General features: G+C 35.2%; 1 protein-coding gene across 1 annotated transcript; it reads right to left on the reverse strand.

Moving 5' to 3' along the window:
• On the reverse strand, positions 1 to 8,761 carry LOC117982097 (endocuticle structural glycoprotein SgAbd-8-like). Its single transcript, XM_034968384.2, has 4 exons — positions 8,706 to 8,761; positions 3,639 to 3,874; positions 1,522 to 1,783; positions 1 to 723 (listed from the first exon to the last, which is right to left on the reverse strand). The coding sequence occupies exons 1-4, from the start codon at positions 8,715 to 8,717 to the stop codon at positions 625 to 627; spliced, it is 609 nt and encodes a 202-aa protein (XP_034824275.1). The 5' UTR covers positions 8,718 to 8,761; the 3' UTR covers positions 1 to 624.
• Positions 8,762 to 13,566: the final 4,805 nt, after the last annotated feature.

Below are 13,566 nucleotides of genomic sequence, written 5' to 3' on the forward strand. Positions count from 1 at the left end.
TTTTATAGAAATTAATGATAAGTTACATAAAGATATGTACAAAAGTATGAAAGTTACAAACATACAGTAAAACTACTGGTTTTTGCTATTCACTATCACAATTCAACAAAAACCAACAACGAGTCCACTAGCTTATAGCACAGAGAATGAGTATATTTATTTAATAACAAAATTAATAACAGTCATCTTTTTTGTCCGCTTCTGGTACTGCAATGTAAATATTTTATAGTTATTGTAACTTAAAACATATTACCACGTCATGATGTACCTATATGCAATAAACTTCTACACTATTCAGCTTAATTCTCATCAATTTTCTAAATCTCAGATCAAATGGCAACGAAAATAGAAAACACGCTAAAACATTGTTGTAAAATATCTGTTGTCAGTTAGTAGATTGAAGTCTCGACATCTCCAAATGCACGTATTGTATGGCCCTAGTGAATCTAAGGTGCGCGATGGTTTTCATTACGTACTAATTAATTATTTCTAAACTGACTTTGTTTATGCTCACAGAGCACTCGGTTGCTAATCACACGTTAGTTTGTGATCCTAGGTACTATTGATTTGTTAAAATATAAAGTCACTGATTTAATTTCACTGATAGATAATGTTCAGATCGATCTACTTTTGGTGATAAAAGCCTTTGTAGTCAAGAGCTGCCTTGTCTTCTTGTAATCTGGCGGCTTCAGGGTTGTTCTTAAGCTCAAGGGCATTACGTTCCTGGAATTAAATTTAAAAAAAGTTAATAATAGTATAGGCAATTAATAATCTACATTCCTTATCAATCTAGGTTGATAAAGCATTTGTGGTTGTAGACCGCAATTTGTGGTGGCAAAGCATTTGTGGTGGCAATGCGTGTTACGTGATGTGTGATGGTGCGGTCCTTAAATATTACGCTCCTTTATATTTCACCATAAAATGCCGTCGTTAAGACGACGACAAACGCCTTGGTAATATGTCCTACCTCTAAGGCTTACATGATTTCATCAATGCTTTGAATAATAAATCATCATCATCATTATCAACAACCCGTCGCCAGCTAACTACTGAGCACTCTTCTCAGAATTAGAGGGGTTTGACCATATAGTCCGCCACGCTAGCCAAGAGTGAATTAGCAAAATAATTAATATTGAAGTATTAAAAGCCTTGTACACGAATTACAAGTTGGATTTAAATTATTCATAGGGTCCTAGTTTCAAATCTCATCCCGCAGACTTTTTCCGTACCTAATGATTTAAGACTAATTCAGTTGTTGTTATTTTGTTTCTACACGGCATCATACCAGAACGGTAAATCGCTTGGCAGCACGGCTTTGCCAGTAGGGTGGTAACTAACCACAACCGAAGCCTCACTCCAGACCAGACCAGAGACAACGTAGAAATTACAAAATTCCAAATTTCCCATACCGGGAATTAAACCCGAGGCCTCCCACTATTTATGGTCGTATCTATTCTTAGCATAAATTTTACGCTTATTTGATGGAATATGGGGTATTGGTAAATTTTATTTGATATTTACCGCGTTAGCTCTAATTCCGGCGTAGATGAGATCAAGGCCTTTCTGGATTTCTGGAGATACTGGTGGTGGGGTGGGAATGTGGTCACCCTTGACACTGAATCCGAATTCATCGGCAGTGTACTCTACAGTGATTACTTGGCCATCAGGAGCGGTGTAAGAGTAAGATCCTTGCTGGACCAGAGCTGGAACAATGTCGTCACCAGTACCAACATTCCTTAAGTAACCTTCCTCTTGAGCTTGGATGTTGTTGCCAGTTTCGTATCTGAAATCGAAAAAAATATAATTTGTAATTTATTAATATCAGATAAGATAATTTTAATAGATTTAAGCAGCGCCTTTTAGATAAAAAGCCAAACATGGCCATATATATTTTGTGTTTATGTTCTTATGCTCCAGAATGTAGGTATATATTTTTAAAGACATTTTTTGCAAAATTCTAAATTTTTCAGTTCGATGACCGCACCTGGACTCAAGTTAGCCTGGCTTTTAAATACGAAGGGCTTAGGCATATGCATAGAGCTCCAGCTTTCCTATCGTTTATTTTCTGGCTTTATCATTCTACTGCACTACATCCTTAATCTGTCAAGCAGAGAGACTTGCGGAAGCAAGGTTGGAATGGAAGGTATCTTCTTCTGGTGAGAGTTATCTTTGTCAGAATGTCAGACTCTATTGGATAAACTGCGAGTAAATTTCATATGCGGGTGTCATGGCTCAGCCTATTGTACCTCGATATCGAATAATGCGCGGATTATGGTGGTATTCAAAAATAAATGGATCACCGGTTACACTCTCTGCCATCACATAGCTTGGGGTCTATAGTTAACCGGACAACGTTTCGTGTGACTATATGCTTGTACTTTGGATACTAAGCTCTACTGCCTCATATCTAACTGTCTAACTAACTTTGCGATAGTCACTTCAACCACCATGTGCCTTTACGTTTGAAGTGGAAGTTACTCGTATCGCCACGGTTCTATCAACAATATTATAGTCCGCTTTGGCCACTGCCTCTATCCTTGCATAATTCTAACCTTCTAGTTTATCCAGGACAACGACAATAAACTGAACAAAATGACTACATAGTACAGCGACTGGTGGAGCGTACACTAGTGTAGGATACGACCTGCGTTGACGACCTCACTTGATGCATATGACACAAAAGCCAGGTGCGGCTGCCGAATTTGCTCACGCGCTCAAGTGCTATAAATTGGTAGTCAGTCATTGATGAACTAGAGCGTTTGTATTTGCAACTTTGAGACATCGGATATAGAATATTTTATTAATGTGGTGTCCCAGAAGTTGGTCCAGTCCATACTTCAGGTGACGCAATAGCTGGCGCTTATTTAGCCCACGAGCTTAGCTTAGCAATTTAGAAAGACAACGCAACTGTTTTGGATCCCTGTCCATGAATAATCCCTTGTGTATATTTTTTGTAAATTTAGATAAGTATAAATTTTTCTAATGTGTCTGTGCATACTAGAAAAAATAATATTTTAATTAGGTAGACTATTCGTGTGCAAGCCTATTTTTAACAACTTTGAAAATATTTTTATGTGACCAATTACCTTTATATAATTTACAGTTATAATATGAGAAGTAGATAAGTATAAAACGTTAGCAATTTTTTTGTCTGTCTGGTCTGAAAACCGGTTCTCTAAAACTTCCGCTTAAAATAAAATGACGAAACATAAAATTATATTTTTTGTTAGATTGACATATCATTTAAAAAGTAAGTGACTACGAAAGAAGAATAGAGAAAAAAATCAGTATGAGCAAAATGGCAGCAAAAAGTAATTTAATTTTGAGTGCAATTTTGATACAATATTTGTATTCTACCATATCAAAACAGCAATTTAAATCTAGCGATATTTTACTAGATTTGTCACTGAGAAGAATGTAACATATTGATAGTGGCCTGCCACATAGACATAGACAATGGATATGAGGTCAAATAAATATTCCTCGAGAATTATTCACCTAATTTAAAGTAGGTACCTAATACTTAATCGGTACTTATAAATAAGGCTTTGAAATGATTAGAAGTTACTGTACAGTATTTGACTAGCATTTTTTTTGACAGTATTTAACAACATTAAGAAAATACAGCAGTTACTTACGAAGTTTTGTAGCTGCCATCGTTGGCTTGTTCTTTGTCAAAATGAATAATGGGGATGTATGTAGTGGTCTCAATTTGTACTCTGGGCCTGAAGTCCTTTATATTTTGTTCTGGTTGTTGTTGTTGGTAGTTGTTGTAGTTCTGTTCGGCGGCCTGCTGGTCCCCGCCTTCAGGATTTAAGGATAGCCTTCTTTGCGGAACGGCCGCTGTAAGCGCCAGGGCAGCTGATAGCACAACCTGGAAATGCAAAATAATCATTGCTTAATTTATATTTAAACGATAATATATATGAAGATGGTATGGGCCTAGATGCTACAGTGCAAATTTTCGATTTTCAAGTCGACACGTAGGCGGGTTACTCACACTCGTCTGATAATAACCGTTTACTAAAGAGTGGAATCATATTTTACTTTTAGGGTCAGTCGCATACCAGGCAGTTGATGTTACGTCACATGTGGTTCCCATTATTATTTGCACATCATTATTAATTGCACAAAATGAGTTGCACAAGTTCTAGTCTGTTAATATTGGACCGAAATTGTACTTTTAAGGATCTCGTGCACAACTAGTCCAAGTCCAAAACTACTGTCTGTATTAGACCAGATGTTCCATGAAACTATAAATTATGTTGCGCACTTGGTCATTTTAACCTAAGCGCGCTAACGTCTTGCATGCGCCCAATGGTCTTGGACTTGGACTACTAGTGCTCGAGATCCCTTGAACTTAATCATAGAGATTTGAATACTGGCTTGTGCAACCCACTTGATTTTTATTGATGGTCAAAGTTTAAGGGTAATCATCACGTAGCTAACCGCCTAATATGCAACTGGCCCTTAGTCGAGTCAATTTATTCGAAGAAACCTCCAATATTAATTTATTTTAAACCATTTCGACGCAAATATAACTGACCTTTATGTATGTATATGTTCTAGAAAACTTTAATAAGTCATAAGTCTAGCAATTCATTTAAGATCCATATACAACAGCTAATGATGAGGTTAAATCGAATACAAATGGAAATGATGTATGATTGCTGCGTTATTGTAAAAAATAATGAGCTGAAATTGTGTCAGCCGGAGAAGAGCTTAATAATATTCGCGATGTCGTAAGATAGCTTATCTGAGCAGCAGATACAATAGGTACGAGGGATTGCGACACTCGGTTTGTTCGTCACGCCTTTGGGCGAAAGCAGGTCCCGGTAAAACATGTATTGACTTTACAGTTTACACATCCACACTTATGGCATTGTTTTCATTGAGACGCTTAACTTACTGTAACGCTTTAGCATTGAACATCGTAACGGGTATTTTGCTATTACACAATGATGCTCGTTCCGAATGTAACAATATCGTGACTATTATGACCTAACTTGCCTTGATATTATCATTTTAAAAAATCAAATATGGTTATTTGCGTAGTTTTTATTGAATGGCAGCTAATCCGTCCAAGAAGTTGCCTCAAAGTATTATTAAAAAAATTAAATATAGGTATTTGCCATAGTTTTTGTTGATAGGTTAAGAAATTAACAAAACAAAATTTCATGAAACATGTCGAATCACCTGTATGGTCTAAGCTCGTAAAGATCGTTATGTTTATTTAGGACTAGCTAATGCCTGTGACTTTGTGCACATGGGTTTACGTTTTGAAAAATCCCGTGGAAACTCTTTAATTTTCCGGAGTAAAAAGTAGCCTGTGTCACTCTCAAAGTCTTTAACTATAACCATGCAAAAACACGTCGATCCGTTGCTCCGTTGTGATGTGATTAAAGTACCTACTAACCAATATACCAATAAACCAATAAACCAATAAACCAGCAAACAAACTCTTTCGCATTTTTGTAATATACGTAGTGATAATATGATTTGACCCCTACATAAAAACAATAATGTGATCAATGTCATTGAGGGTTTTCAAACATTCTAATTTGTAGTAGGTAAGTATGTACAAAGCAAACTTGAGGTACTGTGATGCGCCCGCACAAGTAAAATCACAGGCTAGGTTGTAACCTTAGCCTATCCCACAGAACAAAATATAGAAACAAAATGACAGTGTGCTTCAAGGTCTTCCATTCGATCTTTCTTTCTTTTACAACCCACTAGGTATGGCAATATCTACTGACGGTCACATTATTCGGCATCTATCACTACCCTTATTATAAATGCGAAAGTGTGTTTGTTTGTTGGTTTATTGGTTAATTGGAGCAAAGGATTAACGTAATTTTTTGCCAGACCTGGAGAAAGACATAGGCTATTTTTTATCCTGGAAAATGAAAGAGTTCCCACGGGATTTTTATAAACCTAAATCCAAGCGGATAAAGTCGCGGGCATCAGCTAGTACTTACATATTTTGAAACTGAAAAAGCGTATGTTTAAATTATTTAGAAAAGTTTCGATCTAAGTAGGTACATATATGCGTATAGATACAGTTATAATACGAAGCGCAAAATTTTGCGTCAACGAAACGAAGCGTCAAATTAAATTTGAATAACACATTTTGTTTATTTAATATTTTAAAAAATATTAGATAATGTGTAGTTTGAAATTAAATTCCAGAGGAAGTATGTCTACTATGCAAGTTTTTAGTCATATAATACCTTGTGACATAAAAACCTACTCTTACAAGGATTACGTATGTGAAATGTTTATATTGGACAAATGGTTTAAATAATAATATGGCCTTCGTAAGAAATCTATCTTTTCCAGCAAGTCAACAACTTAAATGTATAACACGCACTTCTAAATGCTAAGGTTAAATGTTACTAGGGTTAAATGTTTGTAAATGGTTAAATAAGGATAAGAGGCAATGCTACTCTATGAAATTGCGAAGTATTAATCGTCAACATCCTTTTATCACAAATTATCTAATTATAGTCATCTTACATCTTATTTACACAGTAAGATCACGTTAAACTAAATAAAGAGCGAATATATTCCTCAAGCCCGTTATAAGAATGTTTATCGTCTCTACATTATAATGAATGAATACGAAAAAGGGTTCGATATGTCAAGGCCATGATCCTCATTAATCCAATTTGTATATTAAATATTGGTAAGCATATATGAATAATTTAGTGTCACAGATTTAGTCAGAATATATTATCACCGCAAATATTGAATAGCCGGTAAAAAATATATCTCAAAAACAATTAACAGAGGACTCTCTGTCACTTATTCCATACAAACGTAGTTTCATCCTCATTTGAATATTAAGCAACCATGAAATTTGGTTGACACGTTTTAGAAACTATAGATCTTTATCTGTGGTTTGCCAGATTCCCGTTATTTTACGAAATTCTGGCTAACCAATCTAACTGGAGTGAAATTTTGTTGATACCTTCTAGGAACTAATGTGTAGCTTTAAAAATTTTATCTAGTTTTAAAGTTACACGGGCTTAAAGTTTTTTTATGGCAATACTTGAGCCCAACGTTTTTGATACTGACCATTTTAACGGAAATCTGGAAAAGCATTGACATAGATATTAGTTCCTAGAAGGTATCTACAAAATTTCATTAAGTTTGATTGGTGAATAATCAAATGACAGAACAACTACAATTGTTTCGAGCACACTAACTAGCTACGAATAAACCCCTCTTAATAGTTCATCATTTAATAACGGCAATATATTTCTCATAGAGCAAAATTATTACAACCCAGAAAGCAATATTATGCAATTTGACTCGATAAACAACTTAAAAAGACGTTTGTATAACATAACGTCTCATAAACGAGGTTATGTATGCAGTAGTAAACAAGTATAACAAAAGAAATGCCGGCGCTTAGAAACGATTAATTACAAAAATAATATGAAGAGGCTTATGTTACTTCCCATTTTAATTACGTGTTTTTTCGCACGCGTAATTCACTGTAATGAACAGTAATGATTTGTTCGATGTAATTATTACGTTCAGTTTCATTACTGGAGTTTTATAATGGTAGTAAGATTAATCATGGTTGTTGCATAAACACGAATCGATTACATTAAACTTTTGTAATAGCTTCAGTCATACACAAATAGGTATAGAATTTGTTACTATTTGTTAAATTTACAGATAGGTGGCCCGAAAAACATCTTAGACTGCATCATCACTTACCACCAGATAAGTTAAGGGCTTACTTGCAATCGAATAAAAAAAAGGAACTAGAACGGAGTTATAGAAAAATCAGAGGGAGGGCTTTGTGCAGTTTTGAAAAAAAACTATACCTACAGGCTAATCTAGATTAAATTAGAATCGAATTAATTAACTGAACCAACAACTCATTACAAATTGATATCTATAGATGGTAGAAACTATATTTAATTAAAAAAAACTCTAATTAATGTTAAACTCAATCTATGAAATTTATGATAAGTATGAATTATAATTATAATTAAAATACTTAAAGCCCTAAATAAGAACTCGAATAGCAATTTAAGTATCTAATACTTAAGTTAATCGTAATTTCTTGGAGGCTTTACAACTATTTTGAAATAAGTACAAATTACAGAAATAAACTTATAAAAAATAGTGTACTATGTTTGTTTGTCCCATAAGCGTTCCTAATTACAAAGAAACTTTGAACAATTCTGGTTTGAACTTGTTGGTTTCTGACATGATCTAGAAAATAGTTCAATTTGTTTTTCGGTTTAATATGATTCAATAAGTTATTAATAATTAGTAATGTAGGTATGTAGTAATGAAGGTTATAATTAAAGTTCACAATTTAATCAAAAAAAGGAATAACTCAAATAATAATTAGTAAAGAAAACACTAATTAAAAATGTTAATATAAAAATATATCCAAGTAAGTACGAATGTAGGTACCGAATGCCACAATTAGGTGCAGGCATTCCAACATTATGTCAAAGTTCAACAACCGACTCGTCTACCGACCCTATTAGGTGCCGCATCTCGCAACAGATGATTGCGGAAATTCACAAACATAAAAGCAATATTTCATTAAAAGCCACACTGACCTATTTCTAAAAGAAAAAAAATATGTCTCAAGACGAGTGAAAGAAAACTCCGATCTGTGAGTGATTCTTATCAATGAATTGAAGATGAGTTACTTTAATGAACTTTGAACTTACCAGTACTTTCATTGTTGTTTTTGTGGTTTTTTTGTGCGACAGCGAGGAACGTGGTCTCCTCTGAACTATGTCAGAGTGGTAGTAGTGCGCTCTCTTATATACTTCACCCCTGCCACTTACTCGCGCTCTGCCCTGAGCCATCACACTTTCATACCCGATTTGTCGTCGCCATATGCTGAATCTGCTATATCAGGTCGGAATTTTAGGATTTTAATTGAATTTCTTCCTTTACTTACGTAGTACATGGTCAAAGGTAAAAATAACGCTCAATTTTCAAACAATACCCTAATCTACCTACATAACGATGACCAACATAAAACGTGCACAGGATACCTAAGTATACCTATTCTAATTATTTTTTAAGATATGTGATTGGATCAAAATTTTTAACTCTTAATATTGGGGATGATATTTCATTATCAAAGAAATTTCTTAGTTATCCATGGTTTATGAATGACAAGATTGTAGTAATTTAGTAATTAAGTATTATGAGCTAACCAACCAAAATGTAGGTATCTTTATAAGTATCTATAATATTATAGTCGGTACTAGATGATGCTTGTCGGCGTGGATTGAGGTTTATAAAATCCCGTGGCACACTTTAAAATAAATAAAAACTAGCGTTTATGTCCTTCAACGGTATGCAAGCTATCTCTGCATACGAAATTTCATGAAAATCAGCTGAACAGATTGAAAGGAAACAGATAGTAAGATACACTGTCACATTTGCAATATTTGTATGGTAATTATTGTGTTTTCTTTCTCATTCTGAGAGGAGACCCGTGTTCAGTAGTGAGCCGGCAATGGGTTGATCATGATAATGATGATGATGATGAGGAGATGACTAAAAGGCCCACAGCAGGCAAGAAGAGCCGCAAGAGACAGGCATTGCGTTATTCCATACTGAATATTGGTAATGCTGATGTCATCTATTAGTTATACCTATTCTCTTTTTAGGGTTCCGTATCTCAAAAAAAAGGAACCATTATGAATCACTTCGTTGTCTGTCTGTCTATCTGTCTGTCTATCAAGAAAACCTATAGGCTACTTTTCGTTGACCTAGAATCATGAAATCTGGCAGGTAAGTAGGTAGGTTTTATAGTACAACTATAAGAAAAAATCTAACATTTATGGTTACATCACAAAAAATGTGTTCATGAACAAATAATTACTATTTTCAATTTTCAAAGTAAAATAACTATACCAAGTAGAGTATCATATTAAAGGGCTTTCCCTGTAAATTCTAAAACAGATTTTCAACTGCTAGCTGCATCTCTGCACTGGACAGCCAGGCTGATCCTTTGCACAAAAAGTGAGCCAGTTAATAGCCTCATCTGTTGATAGAAGATAAAATGTTTAAATGTTGCATCAAATCATTACGGTTTTCTGTATACTTCATAACTATGGTCTTCTAATTAAACAACGCTTCAGATCGAAGTTAATAAAATTATCAGAAGGGGTGACAGACAAACGATAGTACATAATGTAATAACGTGGCTTATGGTATAATGTTATATTCCAATTAAAACGCACTTTAATAAAAAAAAAACATGAACCAAACTTGTTATTTTAAATACATACGTACAGTTCTTTCGGACTTAGAGCCAGCGCGTACCAGACATTCGTTATTTTATAAAAGTTTATCTGCGCATTGTCCGCAACACTGGGAGGACGTTTCTTTAGATGTTTGTTTGGATTATGGTGGTTTTGGGAGATAACAGGTAATAAAGGTGTAAAAAATCTTACGTTAAAGTATAACGTCTAATTTTTTTATATTTTTCTAGAATAGTATTAAAAATTACATCATGCATTACCAGACACTTAGTGTCATGGCAACCCCCTTCCAAAGGGTGTCTAGTAGGACATGGCGTGATTTTTAATAAAATAAATAAATAAAACGTCCCTCCCTGTGTTGGGAATAAATACGCAGAGAAACTTTCAGCTTTTATAAAATAACGAAGGTCTGGCACGCGCTGGCTCCCGCTATATTTAGTCGACGTTTTGTTTTACGAAGTGGTTTTAATAATCTCCAATAAAGTCAAGGTGACAATTAGTATAACTTGCATCTTAATAAACTATAGACCACGTTTTTTCAATGTTTTTCTTCTTCTCTTGTTTTAATATGGATTTAAGAACTACAAGTACTACTTGTGATACCACTACAATAAGAAATCTTTAATTTAAGGACCTCCCTGGCGTAGTGGTGAGCGACGTGGTCATACAATATGTGGGAGATCCCGTGTTCGCTTCCCGGCAGGAGCAATTTGGTAATTTAGTATTCCCAAATTGTGTTTGGTCAACGCTGTTAGGAGGCTTAGGCCGTGGCAAGTTATCACCTACCGACAAAGACGAGCCGCCATCCATGCGACTTAGCATTCGAGTACAGTGACTGCGAAAACTGCGATACCGCTTCCAAGTTAGCCCGCTTCCATCTTGGACTGCATTATTACTTACCAGTAGGTGAGATCGCAGTCAAGGGCTATTTGTATTTGTAATGGAATACAAAAAGTATATAGTTTAATGGGTCGTAACATATCAAATTTTCCAAAAATATATACTCATACACAAACTTCAACCATAACATTGTGTAGCAATGTAGTAGTAAAATCATTCACTTTGAAGGTGTTATGAGCAATTCAAGAGGAAAGATGCATTCATACTTCACACGGATGTACGCACATACCAATGACAATGTTAGGTCACCGTTTATGGGAGCTTTGCCTCTTTATGGATTAATAGATGACTAGATGATGCCCACGACTTCGTCCACGTGGATTGAGGTTTTAAATATCCCGTGGGAACTCTTTGATTTTTCGGGATATTTTACAGACAGACAGACACAACACACTTTCGCATTTATAATATTAGTATGGATTTTTAGCACTTGATTAGTTTTTCACAAAACATACTACTTATTAATTATTATTAATAATTTAAACAAAAAAAAAACGGCCAAGTGCGTGGCGGGCCACGCGCAGTGTAGGGTTCCGTAGAACTCCTTAACCTGTGAACCCTACTTAGCCATGATAGTTTTCCTTTAAAATTGATTATGTATACTACTGCTGTGAATTTTTTCACGTTCCTCTATACTACCATTTGGCTGATAGAGGGGGGGGGGCACTTGACTCTAATAAAAATTAGCACTTAAAAACATCATATTTAACAAACGGATCTAAAAATCGAAAAATTTTGTGTTTTCCCACACCCACAGTATTTTTGAACGACCTATTCAACGATATCCAACACTATGGCGTAGACGAGAAAAAAAAATCATCCCTACTTTACATGTAGGGGAGCTACCCTAAAAAAACTACTTATATGCTATCCGAACTGTACTAGACTATTCAAAAGACTTATGTAACTACTCAGACGAATGACAAACGATCAATTTTGAAAATAACAGCTAAATATCAATAGAATCGTATGAATATAGTTCAATAGGTGCGTTCACCGCTGAGGCAAGAGATGGGCCGGTTATATAATACACCCGTAAGGTTACCGACATAGCGCGTGGCGAGACGGCCAGCCTGCGTTGTTTCGCCCCATTAACCTAAAGGAAATGCTCGCTCGTACCTACGTATTGTGATGCTAGATTATCGATTTCCCTGTACATGTAAACGACTTGAAACTTAATATAGCGGTGATAGCCTAGTGGTTAAGACATTGGCGTTCTATTCGGAGAGTCCGGGGTTCGATTCCGTGCACGCATCTCTAACTTTCGGAGTTAGGTAAATGCATTTTAAGAAATTTTACACCAATTGCTTTTACGGTGAAGGAAAATATCGTGAGAAAACATGCATGCCTGAGAGTTTTCCATAATGTTCTCAAAGGTGTGAAGTCTGTCAATCCGCACTTGGCCTGCGTGGAGGACTATGGTAAAAACCTGAGAAGAGGCTCAGTTAGTTACTTAGTTACTTATTTCAATGTCAGTTATACCTGTACTGGGGCAGCCCACTTGATCGTGCAACAACTCAATCATGCTTCTATAGGTATAGTACGCGACAGGTCGACTTGGCAATCGGGGTATGAGGAGGGAGGACACTCCGCACAACCACGATATCCCGCACCGGGTTAGCGCGGGGGCTGTGCGGAGCGTCGCCACCCCGGTTAATAATTAAGGAGTTATTTTTTGATTATTTAAAGATATAATATATTATATTATATTATTTTTTACGGGATATTATTTTTTATTTTTGTAACTTTTACTGATTACTTTTTTGTTGCTGTTAATTCGAATGAATTCGTGAATTTAATAAATTCGTGAATTGTGCCCTACATATCATTGTTTTATTATGTTTTCTGCCTTAAATATCACTATAATATCATACGATATACTAAAAAGTAATCGATTCATACACAAAAAGGCAAAAATGCTGCAGTCTCGATAGCTCAACGGTTAATGGAGCGGACTGAAAACCGAAAGGTCGCCGGTTCAAATCCCACCCGTTGCAATGTTGTCATACCTACTCCTAGCACAAGCGTTACACTTAATGGGAGGGGAAAGGGAGATATTAGTCAGCAATTCACTTAGCTAATATTCTTTCTAAAAAAACTAATATCGATAGTAGCACAGTAGGATGCTGTATCGATCGATCTACATATGTGATTTATCCGTTTGGCAAAATATTATAAACCACTGTACCTACGAGTATGTAAACTTCTATAGGTATTTTCTAGATTTAATATAAAAGTTTTAAGATAACGAATAAAAGTACCTACTTACTATAGAATCTTCGAGGTATGAATTAATTACCTTCTCTACGCCTACAACTTATCCTTAGCCCTAAAACACATTCCAATTGAATATTCAGATACGTACGTTTTAATGCGCTACCAATAAAATAAAAATGTTTTTAATGTA

Source organism: Maniola hyperantus, chromosome 5 (genome assembly GCF_902806685.2).
Source record: "Maniola hyperantus chromosome 5, iAphHyp1.2, whole genome shotgun sequence".
In the NCBI taxonomy this organism is placed as follows: domain Eukaryota; kingdom Metazoa; phylum Arthropoda; class Insecta; order Lepidoptera; family Nymphalidae; genus Maniola; species Maniola hyperantus.

Coding starts and splice junctions, on each gene's coding strand:
- LOC117982097 (XM_034968384.2), bottom strand. Junction 1,784..3,638: donor GATGGCAGCTACAAAACTTC/GTAAGTAACTGC, acceptor TTTCGATTTCAG/ATACGAAACTGGCAACAACA. Junction 724..1,521: donor CCGGAATTAGAGCTAACGCG/GTAAATATCAAA, acceptor ATTTAATTCCAG/GAACGTAATGCCCTTGAGCT.